The sequence below is a fragment of the Dunckerocampus dactyliophorus genome, chromosome 13 (assembly GCF_027744805.1).
Source record: "Dunckerocampus dactyliophorus isolate RoL2022-P2 chromosome 13, RoL_Ddac_1.1, whole genome shotgun sequence".
Classification (NCBI taxonomy): Eukaryota; Metazoa; Chordata; class Actinopteri; order Syngnathiformes; family Syngnathidae; genus Dunckerocampus; species Dunckerocampus dactyliophorus.
In genome coordinates this window covers 12,051,836-12,076,514 of record NC_072831.1, presented here as the reverse complement: position 1 = coordinate 12,076,514, position 24,679 = coordinate 12,051,836, and the positions used below count along the sequence as shown (strand labels likewise).

General features: G+C 40.2%; 2 protein-coding genes across 3 annotated transcripts; one reads left to right on the top strand and one right to left on the bottom strand.

Annotated features, from left to right (window-relative positions):
- Positions 1-242: 242 nt before the first annotated feature.
- On the bottom strand, positions 243-15,906 carry hspa4l (heat shock protein 4 like). 2 transcript variants are annotated; one of them, XM_054795981.1, is made up of 19 exons: positions 15,534-15,906; positions 15,007-15,064; positions 14,798-14,938; positions 12,419-12,541; positions 12,242-12,341; positions 10,173-10,306; positions 9,849-10,093; positions 9,697-9,773; positions 9,471-9,622; positions 9,086-9,192; positions 7,082-7,215; positions 6,741-6,937; positions 6,535-6,606; positions 6,169-6,318; positions 4,553-4,678; positions 4,360-4,467; positions 4,172-4,291; positions 2,945-3,106; positions 244-2,879 (listed from the first exon to the last, which is right to left on the bottom strand). In XM_054795981.1, exons 1-19 carry the CDS (start codon positions 15,638-15,640, stop codon positions 2,691-2,693), a joined length of 2,502 nt encoding a protein of 833 aa, XP_054651956.1. In that variant the 5' UTR covers positions 15,641-15,906; the 3' UTR covers positions 244-2,690. The 2 variants fall into 2 exon arrangements, with proteins under 2 accessions (XP_054651957.1, XP_054651956.1); XM_054795982.1 differs by lacking the exons at positions 12,419-12,541; positions 14,798-14,938; positions 15,007-15,064; positions 15,534-15,906 and having other exon boundaries at positions 243-2,879; positions 12,223-12,341.
- Positions 15,907-16,541: 635 nt separating this feature from the next.
- chmp3 (charged multivesicular body protein 3) lies at positions 16,542-24,117 on the top strand. The gene is made up of 6 exons (XM_054795986.1): positions 16,542-16,706; positions 17,144-17,204; positions 19,106-19,285; positions 19,364-19,485; positions 20,532-20,646; positions 20,755-24,117. Exons 1-6 carry the CDS (start codon positions 16,662-16,664, stop codon positions 20,889-20,891), a joined length of 660 nt encoding a protein of 219 aa, XP_054651961.1. The 5' UTR covers positions 16,542-16,661; the 3' UTR covers positions 20,892-24,117.
- The last annotated feature ends 562 nt before the right edge of the window (positions 24,118-24,679 follow it).

Genomic DNA, 24,679 nt, shown 5'->3' with positions numbered 1-24,679 from the left:
TAGGGGCACAATAGTGTACAGTACAATGTATTCGCTGGCTCTGAGTGTAAAATAAAGATATGCGCAGTGCATATATTTTGATGAAATGAATGTTATTTATTGAACAGAATTAATATATAGCGATATAGATATATATATAAGAATCCACTATACTGCACAAATCTGACCTACATGTTAGACGTTAATAAAAACCTGAGCAGGAGTATGAAAGAAACGTTTTCCTTCTTTATTGTACTTTTCCCTTCCTTACTGTTTTAGCAACGCCAAACAAGCAACATACAAATAAAAAATATACATATATAAACCAAAAATGATTAAACATTTCTTACATGCAATTGCTGCATGAACTTGATCAAGTACATGAAATTATGCAAATGGCACATAAACATTCAAGTACAATCATTTGAAACTTAAATCTTAACATAAATAATATACATGAGAACTGCTATAATACTGTGTGTGAAATGACACAATTGCTTCAAATCTACTTATGTGATGACACTTTTCTGCACTTCCCGTTGACTGTAATTCAATTTACCATTCCAGAAAGTCGATTCCAAAGAAATCTGATTAAAAAGTACTTATATGGATAATTACCTCATAGTGTTTATACAATCCAATATTTATTTCAGCAATTGCATTGTTAATACATTTGAGAAGACTATAGCCTAAATCATCACTGACTTGTCATGAATTCAACTAATCACCCAGAGAAAGAACGCAGCTTCAACACATATACGGACCAGAAAGCTATATAATCCCACTCGCGCATTGCGCTATAAGGTCTTTGATAGCGTCCTCCGGCCGCGGCTGGAGCAAAGTGAATTGGGACGGTCCCTTCAGAATACTTCTTGGTTGTGTCACGTGTTTACGCACTCTCCCTTCTTGCAATACTGCCGTCGGGTCCGCAAAGGAGAGGAGAAAAAAAGAGATGGAAAGACTAACAAAATGTGAAATAATGAATTTTAAAGGCCAAAAAAGTAAATATATACTTTGTTTTTGATGTTTTCTTTCTCTTCCCGCAACGCTGCCCAGTTGAAACATGAATTCTGCTAAAAAATCTTGGGATATGGAAAGGCAGTAAGAATAGGCCAGACACCAGATGAACACTTCGCGGTAATGGTAGAGGAGGAAACAATTCAGCCGCATTTCATGGACCCTTGGGAGCATTTTCGAATTGCGACGGCCTAACGATGACGTCAGCTCTCCCCACAAAGGCGGACTCGAAGGACGCAGACCGCGAATTCGGACACCATCAATAGCTACACGTATCTCCACGCCCCGTTCCATACTAGCCACGCCCTCTTCAGCTTCTTAACCCATTCAAACACCAAGAATTATAGTTTGCCGTTTAAATGCACTACACCCCTTAAATGCATATTCTAGTATTAGAAAAACATGTAAGACGTGGGATAACAGGATTATTAGCCTTCTTCACACTCAATGGCAGGCTATCAGGGCCAGCAAGGCCTTGTTTGCCTGTTTAACACCATCATAAGAGCCACCAACATTTACAACTTAAATTCCAGTACTTGTTCCGTGAAATTGTATTAATTTATTTCTATATTTAGTAGCTAATCTCTTGGTTGCACTGCTTCCAGTACGTATATATATATGTGTCAAATCAGAGTTCAGCTTCTATGTGTTGACCTCTCAATGTAATCTGCCCAGAGCTTCCATTAGGAGCACTTCCTGTAAATCGGAAGTTTTAATGTCAGCATGGCTCACTTGACTGATTGAGGGATACCACATACCTGTATTTTTGCAACGATGTCTGCTACTTTGACAATGGGGTCTTGAGTGATGGCCAGCCCTTGCGAATAAAACCATATTTCTCCACAATGGTTAACCTTGCCCAATGTCACTGAAACAATTAGCATTTCAGATTTGCCTCAGGTACCCAGTGCCCTTCAACGTGTCATATGGACAGCATAGCGCTTAATTTATCGTGTTCCGACACAGAGCCAGACCTGGAGTTCATAGCAGTGTGCATTCTACGAACAAATGTGTATATACGTGTGTGTGTGTCGAATGGTTTTAAACGTTTTACTTTTTCATTTCAGCTGCTGAAAATATAATCATACCACAATAGTTACTTTGTCTTACTGCTGAGTTTATTTAGTCATCTTCAATCCTATAAGGAAACTTGCAAGAAAATCAACAAGGAAATAGGCAGCCCATCACTTCCTACAGACACTATAGGGAATGTGTTCATAATTCATAATCTTAAATATGATGGTGGCTTTTTATTGAATATTAAAATAGAATTTTACATTTGGGGACTTACACATCATCCCAAATGTATTACAAATATATAGAATTATTAGTATTGCATACAAACTAATAGTTTGGTAACAGCTATTGTTTACACTTGTTCACCAATGGGGTTTACTGCTGACACGCTACAATAGAGGACACAGTAGGCAAAAGCTTCCTTCAAGGGACAGGTGGAACATTTGGATCTATTGCATTGTTTCTTTGAATTGTCAAAGCTTTGAGAGCAAAAGTACACCATAGTCACATGACGATGAGTGTAAACCAAAAAAAAGGTATGAGTCAAAAAACGCCACTAAATCCACACATGTGGCGGATGAGGATAGAGAAGTGGTCCCAGATACTGTAACACTACCCCTACTGTCTACATGGTTGCTGATGGTCGTCATAATGATGGATGCCGATGCCAGATCATCTTAGTCCATTTCCATCTCTCTTGTGGTGGATTTTGTGTGCTGGTTTCCCTTGGCGTCCCCCATCCCATCTGAACCTTGTTTGGAGGCACGGCCATTATTGTGAGCTCTGCTGTTGTGGTCATTCACCTCCTGCACTTCTACTGTGGGCTTGGACCTGTTGATCACCGGGATGCACAAATCCTGCACTTCCTGTAAATCGGAAGTTTTAATGTCAGCATGGCTCACTTGACTACTGATTGAGGGATACCACATACCTGTATTTTTGCAACGATGTCTGCTACTTTGACAATGGGGTCTTGAGTGATGGCCAGTTTATTCTGGGCATTCATGTTGCTGTTCATCCACATCATGGTGTCATTCATGCACTTCTCCACAGTGTTGACCTCTTCTGCACTCAAGTGTTGATAACGTTCATCCTGAGGACCATTTAGAAGTTACATTAACCCCTTAAGTTTACTTTTACAATTTAATTCAAAAACATTAAATCCCCCAACTAAGCTTAAAATTATTCATACTCCGATCACTACTCTGATGACATCTTAATTTAAATTATGTATATTTTTTAGCTTGGACAATAAAGACTGTAAAACAATAATGAATGCTGAGGAATGCTGTTAATTTACGCTAGTTAACAGGATGTTGTAGAACGATGCAAAGATGGCGAACCAGGCTCTCGCTCTGGTTGTAAAATGACCGAATGGCACGTAGTAGCGTGCCACAAACCCCATACTCCCGGAGCACCCCAAATAGGGCACCACAAGGGACACAGTTGTATGCCTTTTACGAGTCCACAAACCGAATGGGGACCGGCTGGGCAAACTCCCATGCACCTTCCAGTACCCTTGCATGGGTGTAAAGCTGGCCCAGCGTTTCACGACCAGGACGAAAACAATATTGCACTTCCTGTAGCCGAGGTTCGACTTAGTCTCACTCTTCTCTCCAGCACTTTGGATCAGACTTTCCAGGGAGGCTAAAGAGTGTGATCCATCTGTAGTTGGAACACTCCCTTCTTGAAAAGGGGGGCCACCACCCCTGTTCAATTCATTAAATATCTGTAGCAAAACATCTTAGTCTTTTGCCACTTTCCCATGTCATTCTCAGCCAGAAGATACAACAACAGGAACTCAAAATTAGGCCAGGGTATGAATAATTTTGGTCTTGACTGTAGATTTAATTTAAATAGCTTTGACTCTAGATTGGATTTGGACTTTGTTTAAATAGGCCCTTCATTTCAAAAATCATGTAGTATCATGCGATATCATACATACAGGTTTGCAATAGACAAACAAGCCAGCCCCTGCGAATAAAACCATATTTCTCCACAATGGTTAATACCAGACGTTAAGTGTCCCACCAGTATATTGCTGTTTTCTAAGATTTATAAAAATAAATCAATCAATAAAAAACCCTACATACCATCTACCCGTGATTTCAAATACTTGATGGAAATGTCGTGAATTACACAGTAAAAACAGAAGCACCTTTTGTTTGTAAGAGTTGACAAACTTCATGTAGAATTGGAGCCGCTTGCCAAGCTCTTCAAAAGCCTTCGGCCGGCCCTCGTACTCTCTGTGCCGTTCTTGTATAGGTTGACCCAAATTCTGTAAAAGGAGAGACAATCTGCTCGTAGAAGCATCCACGTAAATGAAAACGGAGTCTGACAACAAACCTTGAGCGCATCTAGTTTTTGCACATAGACATCTTTGGGTTGGTCCTCTCCTTCCTCATACAGCCAGTTCTCAGTGTCCTCCAGCAGCAACGTCAACCTGTTACTGTCCTAGTTGTGACAGATACATTTCAAGAAATGCCATAGATGCAATACTTCAATATATACAGTCCAAATATTTGAAAAAGGCACTTACTTCCTCTGTGATATACTTTTCATAGATGCCACAGAGTTTGTTTCGGAGATCGTATACGTATTCCTCCACAGCATTTTTAGCATCGTTCACCTCTTTCACGAGTTTGTCCTGCACGATCATCTGACGCTGTGATCGAAAGATATACAAGATCATACTTCTAATAGGAATGTTGTAAGCAGAAAAAAAATCACCAATACACCATAATATAGGATGCAAATTATGCTGTTTAATCATATCTGCCCCATATACACACACCTCAGGAAAATACTCATAGTGGCCAGGGGTGTTTATTTATTCCACTACAATGGACAACTCTCTGTCCAGGGTAGAGCGTTTATTAGGTGGGAGGCTTTTATTTGTATCAATTTATTTTTGTAAGAATATTAAATATCTTATGTAATAGTTTTTTTCTTCTAAAATATATATTCCAAACATACGGCATGTAAAGTCAAACTGGAGTTTAAAACAAAATAAAAACAATTATTAGAAAGAATGCACAAAAACCTATGCAGGTTAGACAGAGGAAGATTGGAAATAATCTGAAGGCGTGTAGCTCCTTGGAATATACAAATGGATGACAACTACAGCCTTAGTCATTGGAAAAGATGCTACTTGCGGTCAGGGGATGTACTTGTCATCATGAAAAATAAAAAAAACTAAATTCATATTTGTTCACTCGTCTGTGTTATATGTATTTTCTGTACGATACCAAACATTTTCTTATGTAAAAATCACTGAATTAGGGTATTTTCCGCCCAAATTCACAGAGTTGGGGCAGCAGCATGCCTAGCTTCACCCCTGAATGTGCGATCCCTCGCAAACATGCATGCACAAGTTTCTCAGCATGTCACCAATATGTTTGCAGAAAGATGTATCATACTCCATGACTTTCTACAGCCTGTGAAGTGTAATGTAAGCGTGTGACAGGATTATTCTTGCAGATTGGACAATAAACTGCGGAGAAGAGTCGTACTGTGAAGCAGACAGTATTCTGTCACACCTGAAGGGGGCGTACGTGTCAATCAGTGCCGCTTGCATCGCTGCTCTCCACTTAAGTAGGATTCAATACTGATAAATCGAACATTTTCACAGTTAGAGGATAGAAAACCTGTTTCTGACTTTCTAAAGACAACCTTTGCCATTATTAGAGCCCTGTAAGCATGAAGTAACACCTCTGTAGTCACCTTTACACTCCTATTATTCTTTCCTTACACCACATTGCTCAACTAAAATGCGCAGGCTACGGGATCACTGCAGGGACACAAGAGACGGACGGCCATGGCTTTAACCATTAGTAAGCCAGCGAGATAACTAGTTAGCCTCCACTTTATCTGCTGTATTCTAACCTTAAGAAAAGGTTTAAAGTTTTAAAAAAAGTAAAAAGAAAAAAAAGAAAATGTTTAAAACGGAGTGAGGAAGACAGAAGAAGCCAAAAACTTAGGGATAGCAAAATGTCATATACACACTATTTTTTACAATGAAATCACCGCTCTGCCATCACTTAGAAATAGAAACTGTGTCATCTGGTGAGTTAGACATGCTGGAATTATGTTAGTGCATTGACTACAACCTTCAATTTCAGCAGGTGTTGACTCAAGAGCATTAGAGGCACTCACCTCATACTGGACAAAGTTGCAAAGTACTTCGCTGTTAAGCTGTCTGATGTTGTTGGCCACAACAGGCAGGTCAACACTCTTTGCCTTCACTTTGGCCTTGCTCCCCCCTGCTGCTGCTGGATCTTGCATCTCCCCTGCACCAGCACCCTCCTGCACCACATAACACAGCACTTACATACAATAAAGCTAATTTGGGAGAACATGGCTTTCAAACAAGGGAATTTAGGCCTTTCCCCCTTGATATAATGCAGAGTCGATTTTACAAGATTTGTTTAATGTTTTGTTTCCTTCTGTTAATGTCAAATTCGGGACCGATTTAGTGACTTTCGACACAGTGTTGTGGATATTGTGGTCCATCCTACTAACCTTAGTGGTGGAGTCGTCTTCATTTTGGTGGTCCCCCTGGTTTTGGATTTCCTGGTCTACCTGCATTTTGGTCTAAGGCACAGCATTCAAAAATCTTAGCCCACTGACATATAAATAAAATACACACTTATTTTATTATCTTTCAATCACATCATAATTGGTATACGTGTTAAACATCCACTTAAATGAAATGAAAATGAGTTTACCTGGTCCTCGACTTTGCCTTCATTCTGCACAAGCGGCTCTACATCAATTTGCATGTCCTCCCCTTCTCCTTTCTGCTTCTCGAACAGAGAGGCACCGGACACACTGAAGATGCCATGAACATTAACGCGCACCTTGACCTTCACTTTCGAGCTGTCTCCATCTGGCTGAGGTACCACATTCTGTACGGTAAAGCATCCTGGGAAGAGATGGAAAAAAAATGACGACACTAGGCTTGAGTGCTGCGGTTCATTACCCCATTATGGGCTTCACAAAGTGTTGGATGCTATCATAAAACATGTTTGAAAGGACATTCAGCATAGAAAAAAAAGCCAAACACTACCTATCCTCTGGTCTGGATATGGAAGCTCTTCAGGGCAGCTGTAGAAGGCTTCAAGGTCAAAAGGCTCCTTCTTGTGGAAGGTGATCACTTTGGAAAACGGAGCAGCATGATTTTTACTGAATACCTCACACTCTCTGAAACAAACACACACATAAGGAATTGAAAGTGCTAAGTTACACATTGGACACTGGATGTAAACTGCTCAGGGTCTGCCCTTTTAATGTGTTTCAGTATTTTCAGTGCATCAGGTATAGCACATAGTGATTGTGAAATCCTCCATGTATGTTTATGATATTCGGTTCTTGTTAGTTGCTGCTTTTGTACGGGCATTTTCAGTGCAATGATTACAGTAAGTAATCAAGGAATGAACAGAGGCTTCACACTCAGCGTAAAACATCACAGTGAGTGTCTTTAAAACAAGCTTTGATGACAAGACTGTTATTGCTACTCGCAAACAATGACACCACTGAGGTCGTATTGCAATGACTAACATATTGGGTATAACAAATTACAGTGGATCATTCAAAGAGCAATACAATCTGTTCCGGGACGCTATCTTCAAAATATAAAAAATAACAACATAATTACGGGACACAATTAAAAATAACCATTTTCAACTGTACATATGATTTTTAAGTAACATTTTAATGTTACTGTGTCATTAAGTATAAAAAGACATCATACTGTTAGATTAAATAAAACAAAAATAAGTTATCAACATTGGATAACATGTGACAAAGGCACACTTGTGTCATATGTATAAAAATGCTGTTTAATAATTTAAAAAACATGACTGTCCCATTGGGTATTTAAAAAAAGCTAAACTTAAGATGAAATAAACTAAAGTAAACAAAATGTAGACACCCTTGGGTAACATGACAGTGGCATTAGGGCTGCAACTAACGATTATTTTCTGAGTTGATTCATTCGAAGCTTGTTTCGATTAATCGAGTAATCTGTTAGGCCCTAGACGGACCAAATCAACATGAACCCAACACAAGCAGTTAATGATTTGGTCCACAACATATCAGAAAAGAGTAAAAGAAAATGTCGATCACTGTTTTCCAAAGTCAAAGCTGATGTGCGTGAATATCTTGTTTTGCGGGAAACAAAATACTAACTTTATGGATGACTAAGAAATAAAAAAATATTTACATCTGAGAGGCTGAAATCAGAGATTATTTAAATTTTTATATCAAAAAACAATTAAGTCGAATACCAAAATAGTTGATTAGTTGGATTGGATAATGGATGAATCGTTGACTCATCAATTGCTGCAGCTCTCAGAGGCATACTAGTGTAAAATGTCTCAACTGCTGTTTGATATGAAAAACCAACCTTACACTAAACGTACATACTCACTCTGTTGACGTGTGAGCCATGTGACGCTGTGGCCAACATGTACCTGAGAGGGGAGTCTCTTCACATTAAAGTGATACACATTCCATTCTGTTTCTTTATGGGAGTGGACTTATTGTAGCATTTGTCATATTGTACTGAGCAGCCAGGACAAAGAGGTGTGTACCAATGTCCTGTGCAAAAAGTTGCATGTACTGTTCTGTGGTCATCATATGTCTCCACTTCGCCAGCTCTGTCACCTTTGTGATAGCGTCACAAAAAACACAAACGCCAAAATAGATACATTTACGGGAATTTATCATTTCAGTGCTCACTTGAGATATGCTGCTCTCCATTGCTCAAATTCCAAATCCCTACATGTATTGTGTTTTTGTAACTCAGGTCTTGCAGAGTTGTGACGTTTATTCCTTTTGAAGCACTGCCCCATTTGCTCGCAAGAGATGCATCAGTCTCAAAATGTGTCTCTCTGTGACAAAGCAGTGTGAGATGTAAACGCTCAAGAGCCAAAGTAACTCAGTTTAAACTGTCGGTAGTCAGCAATCTGTAAGCGTCAAGCTTATTTTACAATTACGAGGAGAATTAAGTGTCTTGTCTATAGTGTTGAAGCTTTAAATGGCGAACACAAAGAGGGAAAAGTACACTCACCCCAGTCCATCCTCTGTTGGTGATTTCCAGCGTAGAGTAATGGGGAAGGGGACAGTATCAGTGATGGAGAACTCCCGCACTTTAAACGCCGGAGACAAGATTGCGCACTACACAAAACACATTAGCACACAATTTACTTACATTAAAAGGCAGCATCAGACCTATACCATATTAAAGTCACTATTTTTTTAAAATATATTTCAAGAGATATCGCCACCTCGGGGGCGTCTATGTTGCATTGCATAGTTGCACTGAGACATTATGCTGTGTTGTTCTTTCAACATCAGAAAAATACCACATTTTTAAATCAGACCGTGTCCAAACAAACAAGCAAATTTGTCTGAAGACTGAGCTTTTCATTTAAATGTCAAGAGACAGTCATCACCTGAAGGGCACAGCCTCTAGCGACAGCCTCATCAGCGTTGAGCGTGGTGCTGACGTCTTTGCCAAAGAATTTTGCGATCCTCTCTTTAATGGCTGGCATTCTCGTCGCTCCTCCAACTATCTCCACGGAGTAGATGTCATCCCGGCTTAGCTCTGCCACAAGTAATGCTTATTTATAACATTACCAGATGTACCTGGGTGCTTTCAATCATATTGTTAGGACATACTTGAGTGTTCAAGTGCAACCTTCAGTGGCATCTCCACCCGAATTAGATACTGAGCACACATCTCTTCAAAATGGCCTCTGAGAGTTAGAAATAAAAAGGTCAACATCATGTCAAATGCTATCATTGCTAAAAGAGAGGGCCTTTCTTTGGACCTGTTCATTCTACTGGTCACATCCATGTCATTCATGAAGCATTCAATGTTCAGAGGCAGGTCTGAAGAGTTGGCACTCATCAGCTTCTTGAGTTTCTCACACTCCTGATGTAGACGCAGCACCGCTCTCGGGTTCTCTCGCACATGCAGCTTGTACTTGACCTTGAACTCCTCACAGAAGTAATTCACTAAGGCATCGTCAAAGTTACGCCCACCCAGGTAGGGGTCAAACGCTGACGCAAGGACCTGAAACAGAGCGGCACAATTAGGTGAGGATAATGCTCAAGTGCGAAAATTGAGAGGAATAAAACGGACTTCATCTGACCTTGAGTTTGCCTTTGTTGAAGGATGTGATGGAGACCTGGTAAGAGGAATGTCCCATGTCCACGAACACAACATTCCGAGGCCTCTCCTCTGGAGTGGGAAGGTCCTGCTTGTAGATCCCATAGGCTAACGCCACTATCAATTACAATATTTACTCTTTTAGAGAATGGGACTTTTGAATAATGTTAGAACAGTAATAAGTATGTCTCTTTTACGTCTTTGTGAACCATTTTCTGACCACTAAACATGACAAAAACCTCCCTCACTTGTTAGCTTCACTTTGAAGAGGCTCTCAAAAGCTCAGAAATGCCAAGTTTTTGTGACGTCATGAGCAAAAACCTCCCTCATAGACATGCAACAATCTCTGACCTGTCTTTAACTAGATGAGCGCGCTTTATGTACACGTTCCCTATTTCACAGGGGACAGCTTTGTAAAAAAGCAGGCTTCGCTACACACCTTAAAAAAAGCCTGCAGCTCTGCCAACTGTCCGTCAGTCAGTTAAACGTGGGAGCTGTAAGTTTATTTTGGTTTTCTTCAGTGAACAGGCTACCCTACCATGATCTTGCTGTTAAAATTTGACTGTTAGCACTGTAGCTCACTTATATGCCAGAGTTGCTAACATTCACGTCCTCTTTTCCCACTCCTTATTGTTACATTGTGTGTGATTTAAATATTAGTCAATGACAACACAACTGAAAACAAAATGCAGCTCTTAAATGAAAATTATTAAGGGAGGAAAAAAATCCAAACCTACATGGCTCTGTGTGAAGAAGTGATTGCCCCCTAAACCTAAGAGGTGGTTGGGCCACCCTTAGCAACAACTGCAATCAATCGTTTGTGATAACTTGCAATGAGTCTCTTACAGCGCTGTGGAGGAATTTTGGGCCCTCTCATCTTTGCAGAATTGTTGTAACTCAGCCACATTAGAGGGTTTTCCAGCATGGACATCCTTTTCAAGGTCATGCCACAGCATCTCAGGTCAGGACTTTGACTAGACCACTGCAAAGTCTTTTTTTTTCCAGGTGGACTTGTGTTTTGGATCATTGTCCTTCTGCAGAACCCAAGTTCATTTCAGCTGTAGGTCACCAACAGATGGCCAGACATTCTCCTTCAGAATTTTTCGGTAGACAGCAGAATTCATGGTTCCATTTATCACCGCAAGGCTTCCAGGTCCTGAAGCAAAACAGCCCCACCTCACACTACCACCACCCTATTTTACCATTGGTATTTTTCTGAAATGCGCCGTTACTTTTACGGCAGATGTAATGGGACACACACCTTCCGAAAAGTTTAGCTTTTGTCTCATCAGACCACACAGTATTTTCCCAAAGGTCTCATCAAGATCAGGGATCATCCCAAAGGGATCATCAAGTTGTTGTCTGGAAAAATTGAGACGAGCCTTCCTGGTTTTCGGAATGAACACTGTCCTTAACTGAGGCAAGTGAGGCGTGCAGTTCTTTGGATGTTGTTGTGAGGTCTTTTGTGACCTCTTGGATGAGTCGCTGCTCAGCTCTTGGGGTACTTTTGGTTGTCTGGTCACTCCTGGGAATGTTCACCACTATCCCATGTTTTTACCATTTGTGGATAATGGCTCTCACTGTGGTTTGGAGTCCCAAAGCTTTAGAAATGGCTTTATAACCTTTTCCAGACTGATAGATCTCAATTAATCTCAGTTATGTTTTAATGGGGGGCAATCACTTTTTTCACACAGGGTCATGTAGGTTTGGATTTTTTAAAATAAAACGTTTAATTGAAAAACTTCATTTTGTGTTCAGTTGTGTTGTCATTGACTAATTTGAATTTGTTTGATGATCTGAAACATTTCAGTGTGACAAACATGCAAAAAAAAATCGGGAGGGGGGCAAACACTTTTCCACACCACTGTATGTAAAAAGTGGATAAAGCGCACAATACAGCTTCTTGGAGAGAGGAGTGGACGAACACAGCTCACTAGCATGAAAGCTACATTTTCTCCACTATTTGCAAAGAAGATGTGATATGACTCTACAATCACTTAAGTTGTACTTTATCCACAATATTGTACACTCACTGGTCTTAACAGCCCTGACCTGCAGTGGTGTCGTTTATGAGCCGTAAACAGTTGAGCCCTGCTACTTGCGTCGCATCCAACACAGATCGCCGCTCGGCATCTGTAAAAAAGCTTGGTACCTGAAGAAAAGAGTCAACAGTTTAGTGTCCTGTGACACTTGAGAGTTACGGTCCCCAGGAATGTTTCCATCACTCACAGAGACGACACAGTCCACCACTGGCTTCTTCAAGGCGGACTCTGATGTCTCCTTCAGCTTGGTGAGCAGCATCCCTGTGATCTGCTCTACTGTAAATACCTTGTCCTCGTCCAAATAACGCACCTGAAAACACAGTACTTGTATACTTCAGGTCTTTGAGGGGGATTACAGTATTAGTTGATAGTAAGCCTAAAGGTTTACTGGTGCAATAGTTGATGGATTCTTTTTTCCTATCTGACACCTTTTGTACTTTACTCAAATTTGGTTTGACATATTTTGTATTTTTCCTCCCAATCGCGCCCCTCCAGGTCACACTGTCATTGCCCAAATGGGCATTGAATTCTCCCAGTAGAACCATAGATGGAGTCACCAGCTGGGGTGCTCTCCAGCACCCCTCTGATAGACTGCAAGAAGGATGGGTACTCTGAACTGCTGTTTGGCGCATATGCACCAACGAGAGTCAGGACACTTTCCTGCCTCTTGTTCACAGGGGATGACTCCACCACAAAGACACCGAGCCGGGGGCTATTAATAAGCCCACACAGGCTCACCGCCTCTCCCCTGCAGCAACTCCAGAGTAGAACAAGGTCCAGCCCCTCTCGAGGGGTTTGGTTCTAGAACCCAGACTGTGGGTCAAGGTGAGTCCAACTATGTCTAGTCAGAATGTCTCAACCTCTCGCACAAGCTCGGGCTCCTTCCCCACCAGAGAAGTAACGTTCTATGTCCCAAGAACCACATTTGGTCGCCGAAGACCAGGTCTCCTAGTGGCCCGCCCTCAACCGCCACCCAAATCACATTGCACCGGACCCTTATGCTTGCCCTTGCAGGTGGTGGGTCTTTGGGGGGCTGGGGGGATCCCGTGTGGCTTCTTCGGGCTGGGCCCAGCCGAGTGAAGGCCCGACCACCAGGCGCTCACCTCTGAGCCCCTGCCCCCCACGCCTGGCTCGAGAGTTATTGCCCAATGTCCCAGTCCGGGCGAGGTGCGGTCCCTCCTCTTGTTTTTGTTCTTAGGGTCTTCTGAATCACTCTTTGTCTGGCGCGTCACCTAGGACCTGTTTGCCTTGGGAGACCCTGCCAGGGGCATATAGCCCTGGACAACATAGCTCCTAGCACTCAAACCCCTCCACCACAATAAAGTGGTGATTCACGGAGGAGGAGGACTTTGTTTTACATACAAAAAATAGCACAGTAGGCATGTTACTGCTTGTTGCAGCTACTGTGATTTTACTGTGCTTATAACAAAAAAAACTATTCAGTCTTGAATCCTGAATCTTTTTAATGACAAGTGTGCAATGTCTCTGTATACTGTGCCGTATCATACCACTACTCATACTTATTAACCTATGTATCGCCTCATTCTTACCTTTCTGAACTGATATTTTATTCTATGCTGTAGATGTGTATATATTGTGTACTGCGTATATATTTTTCTACATTTTTATATATCTTTTTATATTTATATACATGTCTGAGAAGGAGCTGCTGTAAATCTCATTGTACATGTGTATAGTAACAATAAAAGACATTCTGTTCTATTCTATTCTAGATTCTGATTCAAATGTAGTCTCATCCTTGAAAGGGGGTATACTGTATACTGTGCACTTACACACAAATATACATGAAAAGACAATACTATTTTATACTAAGTCGTAACCTGCAAGACATTCTTGGTACCGTCATGTTGGGGAAATGTCGTGTGGGCAGTGTTTTTTTGATACCCGCATAGTCCGTGTGATGCAGTTACATTTTGTGTTCTAATTGTTTAGATTATTTAGCAGTGATAATGTGCAAACGCATTAATCTTGTGATACTTATTTTTGTCACTGTGAGAGAGGTGTTTGGTTTGATGACCTCCTTCCTGTTGGTTTGTGTTAAGAGTCAAAAGAGACATTTTTATGGTTGCCTGAAATACTAGTGTTTTGGGGTTTTTTTTGCTATTCAGGTGGTCCTAGAACGCAACACCCATGAAAAGCTGGGCTTTACTGTACATGTCTTAAAAGCAAAAAAGGATGCACAAGCACAATACCAGCCTTCATCCATGACAGTGGTGTCCAAAGTTCAGCCGGGGGGGGGGGGCATATGCAGCCTGCAGTAATTTTTTTTAAAATTGGAATATTCCAACAATAAAATTCAACATGGCCTGTATTTAGGATTAGGACCTAAGTAATAAAACAAAAACTCCCCATATTCTTCCATTTTGTCTGTATGCAGCCCTCGAAGGGAACAAGCGTGGGCACCCCTGATCTACGACAACATTGTATCAGTTATCATGTACAGTAGGCTTACACAGGCTGAGACACACATTAGTTGTGCAATGGCAAAAGGTCAGGGTGCAAAAATGGGAAAAAATATCAGTATGGAAGTTTGTGAGTACTTTACCTTAATTCCAGTGTTCCCACTGTGCAGTTTATGCAGACTGTAAGGTAGTTTGTTTTTTTCTCCTTGCACAAACGGGTCATCAAATGCTCTGCCATGGAGCCTTTTGAAGCCATGAACTGTATTTTTGAAGTTTGTGATCACCTGGGAAAATGTATAGTTTGCACATTTAGTGTAAATTTTGTCACTTTTAATAAAAAGCATGCCCTTACTTGACTCTTGGCTGCATTTCCAATGATGCGATTTTTGGATGCAAAAGACACACAGGCCCTGGATGAAGAGAGACAAGTGCATCAGGAGATGAACTAAGCGAAAATATGTGGCAGACAATAATTGACCGTAATTGACTGTCTGCAGCAGAAAGACACTTTTTTGAGGGCACATGACTATACAGTATACTGAGGCAAAATTATGTATTTGGAAAGCAACTGCATCTGTTACTAACTGTCTCAACAACAACTTAACATGATGCACAACCAACTTTGTGCAGAATTACAACAAGGATGATGACAGTTATTAGATCAATTACTCTGCCAGTCCATTTGAATTGATTCTGATGACACTTTGACCTCTGTAAACCTGCTAAGGCTGAAGTTAAAGGCCTTCCTCACATCCAGAGCCAGCCACCATCCATGCAGCCTGCACTATCATCGTCCATCAAAGCCTCAAAACGCGCACATTGCGTAACAAAACTCTACTCACTGCGATGATGTATTCGTGTTGTATTATTTGTACTTACGGCGTGCATCTATCACTATATTCGTTGGCGATGGTCTCAATGCCACCGCTCCTGGCCACGGCGATGTAGCAGTTTAGGAAACCCACATCAATGCCCACCACTGACATGATGGACGCTCTTATCTACCGCCTTAAAAACTTATCCTCTTGCAGTTGCAGTGACCGCACTTGTCACCTTTGTAGGAAAAATACGATGCTATTTTATTCCGCAAAAAAAATCTGATGATGACACGTCCGCCAACTATGGGTGCTGCGAGTAAATTACGCGCTGTTATGTAATTCAGGCTGTTTATAGCAAACTCATCCGGCGTAATCCTGAGGGCAACGATGACCAGAGCGGATTCTCCCACTCCGAGGTGGCCGTAAACATCACTAAAGGATCTGAAAGCCTGACGCGGTTAAACCCCGCCCAAATCGTCACTGATTGGTGCGTCATCCTTGTTGACCTGACGTGATTGGTGCGTTAGGCAACGATAACAGAACAATCTAGAATTCGCTGGTAATGGGAACCTTTAAGTACGTCATCGCAGTACTAACATGACGGAGACAATTTGTATTTGTGATGTCCAGTGTTTTATGTGTCCTTTCTTTAGTTAGTTGTCGTCACAAATGTTTTAACCTGCCATTATCGACTATGATTTGTCTATTTTTGGAACTAGCAAAAGTGGTGCTGCTTATAATGTCTGGTAAGCACCACAGGTGTGGTTTGGTTACTTAAATATAAATATATATAACAATAATCTGACAAAAAACAAAAGTAAACACATGTTTAAAAAAAGATTTTAACTTCATTAAATGTGGTTCTTTCACATTCATGGTGTTTATAATATATTTTGGCACTGTAAAATGCTGTAGCACACGAAATGTGTAAAAACATAAAAACACTAATAATATCAACTATATTGAATGTCCATATTTTTTGTTAGTAAATCAGTAAATTGTATAATAGATATCAAAGTAGTTTATATTAATATCCCTTCACCTTGTTCCTGGACCAGTAGCACACTACTGCTCCTTTATATTCGCACTGTCAACTGGCCCTAAACAGGAAGTGATAGTCAAATAAGTCAAGTTAGCCAGCTAGTTGCAATAACTAGGCTGCCCTCGTATTTAAGGTATTTTTGCCAAAATGGGATTATTCGGCAGAACACCGGAGAAGCCACCAAAAGATCTGGTAAGCAGCACCGGCCACCCAAGACTTGGATGACAGTTTAGGCTTAGTTAAATTGAAACGCGATATTGCTAACTTTGCTAACTATGCTAGCGTTAACTCCCTACCAAACGTGCTACATACCTTTCAAACGCATTGCCACACGAATATCTTACACTCATCTGGTTGTATCTATATATCACGCTTAACGTGTGTTTACTCTCCGATAATTGATGGATTAAATGGCAAAATAAGGCATTTACAGGTAGCGCTAGTTAGCTAAGCTACCATGGAAGCTAGACTGCTGTCAATCACCGCGGTGTAAACAAACCTGGTTATTATCAGATAATCTATCCCGGTATCAGTTATAATAAAATACATTTAACCTTATGATTAGGATCATTGTTGTCAAACTATCGTAACCACAAGGGTTTGAAACATTGTGTTTCATATCGTTCCAGGTAAATGAGTGGACACAGAAAATCCGTAAGGAATCAAGAACCATCGACAGACAAATTCGAGGTAAAGGAGAGCCGGACTTTGCACAATGTTACAATATTTGTCGTTTATAATTATGTAATAGATTCAACGTTTTATTTAAAAAAAGAATATCAAGTCAGGCGACAGTAATCTCAGCAAATGTGGTCACTGCATAATTGTTTCCATTGTAATGTCCTATTCTAACCACACCTGCTTGATATGATATGAAAACTGAGTTACACTGAACTACTGTGTTACACCAATGCTAATTTATTTTAATAGTTGCAGCCATCATTTCATTTAACACACATTAGATCCCGGTGATATATATATATATATATATATATATATATATATATATGTATGTATGTATATATGTATATATATATATATATGTATATGTGTATATATATATATATATATATATATATATGTATAATTTTCTTTTTTTTTTAATTTGCGATTTGTTCAACTATCAAAGCACGTTTTGTGTTAACATTTGTGGATTTCTGGAACAGATTAATTGGATTTACATTAGGGCTGTCATACGATTAAAATAATTAATCGCAGATAAAATTTGTATCCAATAAGTAGCGATGTAAATTTGTTTGTGGTAAATGATTCGATAATCTAGATACAAGGGTTAAGATACGACTAAAAAACTATATATTTTAAAAACTGAACAATTTGATACAATTTGATAGTGTTCTAAAAATAATATACAGTTACAAATCCTCCAATTTTTGCATGTTTAATGCGAACGGTGACTCACTTTGTTCGACTGTCATTGAACACACCTTCTAACTTTCTCTCATGCTGCACAGACAGACTACTATACTTTATTTTTCCCATTTTTCTTTCACCTTAAATTTTATTCCAAATGCTGATACTGCATAAAGGTAAGATTTGATGACCTTATTGGGTACTAATGTGCATATTTGTGTGGTGCACCTCGCTGAAAAACAAACTCCAGGCTCATACTGGTGGATGGTGGGTCTGTATTCATTTAGTTTGACACAATTCATAATTAAATAAGATAAATTAGATCGGTCTAATGTACATACAGTATGTTTTGATGATAGTGACTAGCTCGCACGCTTCTAATGCTAGCATTGCTAACGCTATTTCGAGCCATGCTTATCATCAGTCATGGTCACATTGACACAAGCCCCCAAATAGCTGTCCTTTGGTATGCTTGCCGGTAACTATCAGCGCGTAACCCAAATTTTAGCTCGCAGTTCAAAGCAAAAAATTAGCCGATCGACGGCTCCCATCTTGAAAAAAACAAAAACAAAACAAAAACACTCGTTAGTTGGGACACTCGTATGCCAAGGTACCACTGTGTAAATGACAATTTAAAAAAAATGAAATATGGCAGTGTTCCACCGTCCACCTCAGTTGGAATTTGTTTTGGTTAGAGTTGTACCTTCTGGAACGAATTAATGACGCTATTCACGGCTATTCACTAACTTGTGTTCACCTTACTACAAGTTTTGAGGGTAGATTGTAAGGGTAGATTGTAACAAAGTTGACTGTCGGAACAAAGAAAGCTGCCATAGCGACACAAGACGCTGCCATCTTACACCTATGTCACGTCATTACATGCATGTATGCTACTGTATATTATTGTGCTGTACGTTTTAGGCTTTATTCAAGTATCACGTATTTATCATATGTTACTGACTTGTGAATTAGATGGATTTTGTGTGAAATAACGGCCTATTTTGGAGGGAAAATTGAGCAGGTTTTCCCACAAATTAAAGTAAAAGTAGTATTTTTAAATAAGAAATCTGCCAATAGCGGCGCTGTGAATGCTGAATTGCAAATAGGCGGGGATCCACTATAAATAAAAACACCTCTGCAACAAATCACAACTGTACTCTGAATAATTCTCTGAAGAACTTTTTCAAATGCAAACGATGAATGTGTCTTCATTGTTGCAGATATTCAAAGGGAACAAGAAAAAGTGAAGAGGTCCATCAAAGATGCAGCCAAAAAGGGCCAGAAGGATGTTTGTGTGATTCTTGCTAAAGAGATGGTTCAGTCAAAACGAGCCGTGACAAAACTCTACTCCTCTAAAGCCCACCTGAACTCAGTGATGCTCAACATGAAGAATCAACTTTGTGAGTGTGGCATCACAGCAACCGGTGGACTCCAAATGAATCTCTTAGTGACTTTTCTTGCTTTTTTGCTCTTTTTAGCTTTACTGCGTGTAGCCGGGTCCCTGCAGAAGAGCACAGAGGTCATGAGAGCCATGCAGAGTCTTATTAGAGTCCCAGAGATACAGGCCACCATGAGAGATTTATCAAAGGAGATGATGAAGGTCAGCAATAGCGTCCTCAAATAGTGTTGCCATGATAGTTAATGGGTGCATCATCCACAATGCATCTCCTCAAATCGACATTTCTTTTTTTTTTTCCCCCTCCTCGGGAAAAATGAACAGGTTGTGCTTTAATTACCGTTACAGTAGCCACATTTCCACCAAGCAGTCCAGTTACGTTTGGTTCACATGGTCATGTTTTTCGGTACTCAGCAGCAGTGTGACACCATAGCAACATCCTTTGCATCCCTGCAGCTTGTTCAAACTTGAATACTGTAGTAACTTTGTCTTTGTCTCAGAATTACCGAATCCCCACACAAACGGGTGCCATCCCTCCTCTGTTACAGGTCTATTGATATTTGTGAAGGGCGGATTAGCAAATGGGGATCAGGGAACAGGGACCTAAAAAGGCCGAAAAATGCTGGATTTAGAGGGGGCTGATGTTAGGAATCCAGAATAAAAGGGTCCCTGAAACTGCTAATGTGAGAGTTACACATGCCAGTCCCCATAGTAACTTGGAAGTAACCATTCTCTGTCGAACAATAAACACACAGCAGGATTTTCTGAATGAATGAACTAAATACAAGAGGTCCTCGGTATACAACATTTTGTGGTTAGGACAAATGCTCATAAATTAATTAAGACTTAGTTTCAACCTAAGTGGTTTAGTCTGTAAATACGAGACACTCTGGTGAAGTAGTTGGGTGCGCACGGCAGCAGAATATGTAGTCGCGCACACTGACAAAGAACAACATCACTACCCTTCTTAAAGCCCAAGGCAGTCTTCCTCGATTGTAGTACGCCAAAGAAAAGGAAAGCCACCAGCATGGAAGTGACATTAGACATTTTGTAAAATACCAATCAACACTGTCAACCAAGCTGCTCCACCACCGTAAACATCTTATATTCAGGTCAACATGGTAGATAAATGCTTCACTGCTCATTAACTTCTGGTACTCTCTACACTTGAGAAAATGTACGGAAAGTGTTTGAAGAAAAGGCGCTGTAACTATTTACCAAACCAAATACTCATTGCATTCCTTATGCAGGCTGGTATCATTGAGGAAATGTTGGAAGACACTTTTGAGAGTTTGGAAGACGGAGAGGACATGGAGGAAGCGGCAGCTGAGGAAGTTGACAAGATCCTCTTTGAGATTACAGCAGGTGAAAGAAACGTGTTAAACTATATTGTAGTGTTTTGTTATTGTATTGTTTAGTTGTGAGAATTTGATTGGAGGTTAAGCATGAACCGCGCATGCTTTCTCCTGGTAGGTGCCCTCGGCAAAGCGCCCAGCAAAGTCACAGACGCACTGCCTGAGATGCCGTCCGGAGCCACCGCAGCCTCAGAGGATGAATCCGAGGAGGACATTGAAGATATGCAGTCCAGACTAGCTGCTCTTAGGAGCTAAGGTGGCCGGCCAGTGTATTGTTAGTTTCATGACAGGTTCAGCTTTTGCAGTACTGAGCATCCGCTCTGCGGCTTACGATCATTTTTCTCCCCCACATAATCTTAAGGGTTAACTTTGTGCTTGGGTCATTACAGTATACCATTTTTGATTTGGTCAGAGAACTATTTTATGATAAGTGGTTACCCTCGGTATTATCCAAAGTTAAATAGGTTTGAGAAAGTGTAAATAATGTAAGTATGAAAAGCCTATTGTGCCTATAGTGCTTCATCTTCTGTCCTTTGACCATTATGTGTTTAATCTTGTGATTCAGTAACTTGGTTTGAAATTTTCAAATCTAATTCACATCACTAACTAGTCCTTTGTAACCAAACACTAAAGTGATGCGTGCATTTTTTTTAACGCAGGTCTGTACAGTCACTGTCGTCAAATGCACGCATAGTCCCCCAGCTGTGGATTAACACTGTGTCCAAAGTTAGCAGGATATCTATATTGTGGAAGTGCAATGTGTGTGTGTATTTTTTAATGTACATGGGTTCAAAAATAAGGAAATTAAATTTTAAGGAAATTAGAATTTCTGAAATTAGATATTTTTTGTTCCATGTTGATGTACAACCAAACCTTCCACATTAAAGTTAAGGTACATTATATTCTGTTAAGCTTTGTGCACAAAACCAATATTCATGACCATTTGACCTATGAGGGCATTCTGACATCTTTATATATATATATATATATATATATATATATAAAAATATAAATAAATTAGTTTTCTTTGGACCTTTTATGTGCCCCTGATTTTAAAGCCATTCCCGTGGAGTTTAAAATGGACAGAAGGATACAATTTCCCGCAGCTATGGTGCTCCAGTGGCTGCTTTTGTTTTGACCAACAATACCTTTATTCTATTTTCTGAAGGCTGGACAAAGGAGCCTTAACTCTCCAGACATGGGCGCTCACAGGTGTAAATTTGACTCTGAAGCATTTTGTTCAAAAACTGCTCCAATATGCGCACATAAAAATTGTTTCTTAAATGCCATACATTCATTTTGATCAAGTTAGAAAATAAACAGCACAAACCTCCACCGTGGTTACATAAATCCTTGGATTAACACCAAACTACAATTTCAGTGATAACACCTAGGTGTGAAAGTGTTTCCGAACCTTTATTGAGCCGGGACATTAGAAAAATACACACCAGCAATCAAACCACCAGTGAATTGAAAAAACGTACCTTCTGCCATCTAGTGGAAGAGCGTGTAATTGTTCTGTCATTGTACGTAGTGGCGTAGATACATTTCTGATCAAAATTTTAAGACCAGTTGAAAAATTTACATTTTGCACTGGTGGATCTTAAGGAGATTCGTATTTGAGCTTCAATATGCAAAAAGATGACGTGGGAGTCAGAAAGGTTTGAGTAAGCAATTTGTTGGAAAAAAGCATGCAAGTGAAATGGCTGTTCCTAAGATGATCAAAAGTTTAAAACCACAGCCTCTAAAAGCCAAAATCTTGCAAAAATGCGGTTTCATTGTCATTTCAATGTCAATCTTCGGACCAAATGAAGGTTGTTAGTGGTGCAGAGTGCAGTCCAATAACCATAAGAAACATTTTCAAAGGCCTCATCTTCGATGCCACAAAATTGCCCGTTTTGCATTTGCACGAGAGCACTAAACATGGACATTGAAAGGTGGAAGAAAGTTTTATTCTTTGATTATGAGAAAGAAATATGACCTTAACGATCCTGAGGGCTTCCAACGTTACTGTCATGATGAGGCTCCATCACGATCTGGGCTGCTTTTTCCTTCAATGGAACAATGAAGCTTCAGGTTGTGCAGGGACGTCAAACGGTAGATGGCTATGTGGAGATGTTGCAGGGGGCATCCCTCATGACTGAAGGCCCTTGTCTGTGTGGTAATGGCTGGGTTTTTCAACAGGACACACTGCAGTTCACAATGCTCGCTTGACAAAGGACTTCTTCCAGAGGAATAACCTCACTCTTTTGGAACATCCTGCGTGTTCTCATGGTCTGAAGTCCAACTGAGAACATTTGATGGCAAGGGAAGTTTACAAAAATGGACATCAGTTCCAGACAGTAGATGTCATAGGTGTGGTCTCGAGTCACGTGACTTGGACTGAAGTCAATGACAGTATCATCTGACTTGCAACTCGACTGAAATACTTGATTTTCAGTGAATGCGTTGAGTAAAATGTATCCCCATTCATTTCCAGCAAGACAAGAAAATTTCCCAGAAAATCTGCCTCACTGAATGCATCTATTAACATCCAATCAGGGTATGGATTACATTTCTAACTAAATCCTAAACAATCCTAAATGTCAGCACTTTTTCTGTAACTAAGTCTTGTCACATTGGTCTTATTTTATTTAAATAAAACAAAAATCCATTCATTGAATTTTTCAAATTTAACCCTGGAGTGTTACATTGTTAAAACTGTATTTTATTTGGTAAACACTAAATTAAAGTGCTTATGACTTGTAAGGACTCAAAAATGCCAAGCCTATGACTTGAGACTTGACAGGTCGAGACCTGTCTTGTCTTGACTTGAGACTTGACTTGGACTAGCACATCTTTACCTGAGACCTGACTTGAGATTTAATATTTAAAGACTTGAGACTTACTTGAGACGTGCAAAACACTGACTTTCTCCCACCTCTGGTGGATGCCGACTGGGAAGCCAACTTCACCACCTGGAGCAACTTTCCCCTAGCCTCATGCCCAAACCAGCTGTAGCCTCAAGCCCAAACCAGCTGTAGCCTCATGCCCAAACCAGCTGTAGCCTCATGCCCAAAACCAGCTGTAGCCTCATGCCCAAACCAGCTGTAGCCTCATGCCCAAACCAGCTGTTGAGGTGACTAACAAGAATGGCACAGCTATCATTACTACTATCATTGAGGCCTTTTTGGAACATTTTATTGCTCATTTAGGGATGTTTCTGGGTTTTATGAGCTATGATCTTAAACTTTTGATCAGCTGATGAACAGCCTATTTCAGTTTAATGGTTGTTTGCAATAAATTGCTTACTCAAACTTTTTTTTGTCTTGCTCCCATTTCTTCTCTTTGCATTTTGAAGCTCTACTTAGAACTTATAAGATCTGACTGTGCAAATTGTAAATTCTTGCAACAGGTCTTAGAATTTTAAACAGGAGTGTATGTGAACAGATATGCTATTTGAAATAAATAATTTCCCGACCAATTAAGTGAAATTGGATTCTTGCATTTCTCACAAGACGCTCATGTGTTGCAGTACAGTGGTTGGGAATCACCGGCCTATGCTGTATATTCCCTACGACTGGCTGATGACCATTCCAGAGTGTACCCCAGGCTCGAGCTCATCCAAGACCCTACTGAGGACAAGCAGTATAGAAAATTGATTGATGTATGGAAGTTCACAGCAAAACAGCATAACTTACTAGACATTTCATTAGATAGATACACGCACAATCTCTGTGATCCAATACCTGGATTGATGCAAAACACCATGACGTACAGTATATTGCTGGGTTCCTTTCATAGTCAATGAAAAATGTTGACAAAATTTCTAAAAATGTTAATGGTCCCATGCTAAAGCCCTTCATCAGAGGTGTCCAAAGTGCGGCCATTTTCAGTCTGCAGCTTGTTTTGTAGTTTTTTTCATTGGCAGTCAGCATATTGTTAAAATTCATATACTATTAGAAAGTACACTAATTTGTCACCTATAGCACAGAGCTAAAATGGGAAAGGTTGATTCATATGGAAAAGGTGGGAACAAAATGACACTCAAAACTATTAATTTA

What these genes read in the sequence shown, in the direction of transcription:
- hspa4l (XM_054795981.1), bottom strand. Translation starts at nt 15,640, where the DNA reads ATGTCAGTGGTGGGCATTGATGTGGGTTTCCTAAACTGCTACATCGCC. An exon ending in TATAGTGATAGATGCACGCC is followed by an intron (nt 15,065 to 15,533) that starts GTAAGTACAAAT and finishes CTCTTCATCCAG; the next exon opens with GGCCTGTGTGTCTTTTGCAT. An exon ending in TCAACTCTTACAAACAAAAG is followed by an intron (nt 3,107 to 4,171) that starts GTGCTTCTGTTT and finishes AATGGTCCTCAG; the next exon opens with GATGAACGTTATCAACACTT.
- chmp3 (XM_054795986.1), top strand. Translation starts at nt 16,662, where the DNA reads ATGGGATTATTCGGCAGAACACCGGAGAAGCCACCAAAAGATCTG. An exon ending in TATCAAAGGAGATGATGAAG is followed by an intron (nt 19,486 to 20,531) that starts GTCAGCAATAGC and finishes TTCCTTATGCAG; the next exon opens with GCTGGTATCATTGAGGAAAT. An exon ending in CCTCTTTGAGATTACAGCAG is followed by an intron (nt 20,647 to 20,754) that starts GTGAAAGAAACG and finishes TTCTCCTGGTAG; the next exon opens with GTGCCCTCGGCAAAGCGCCC.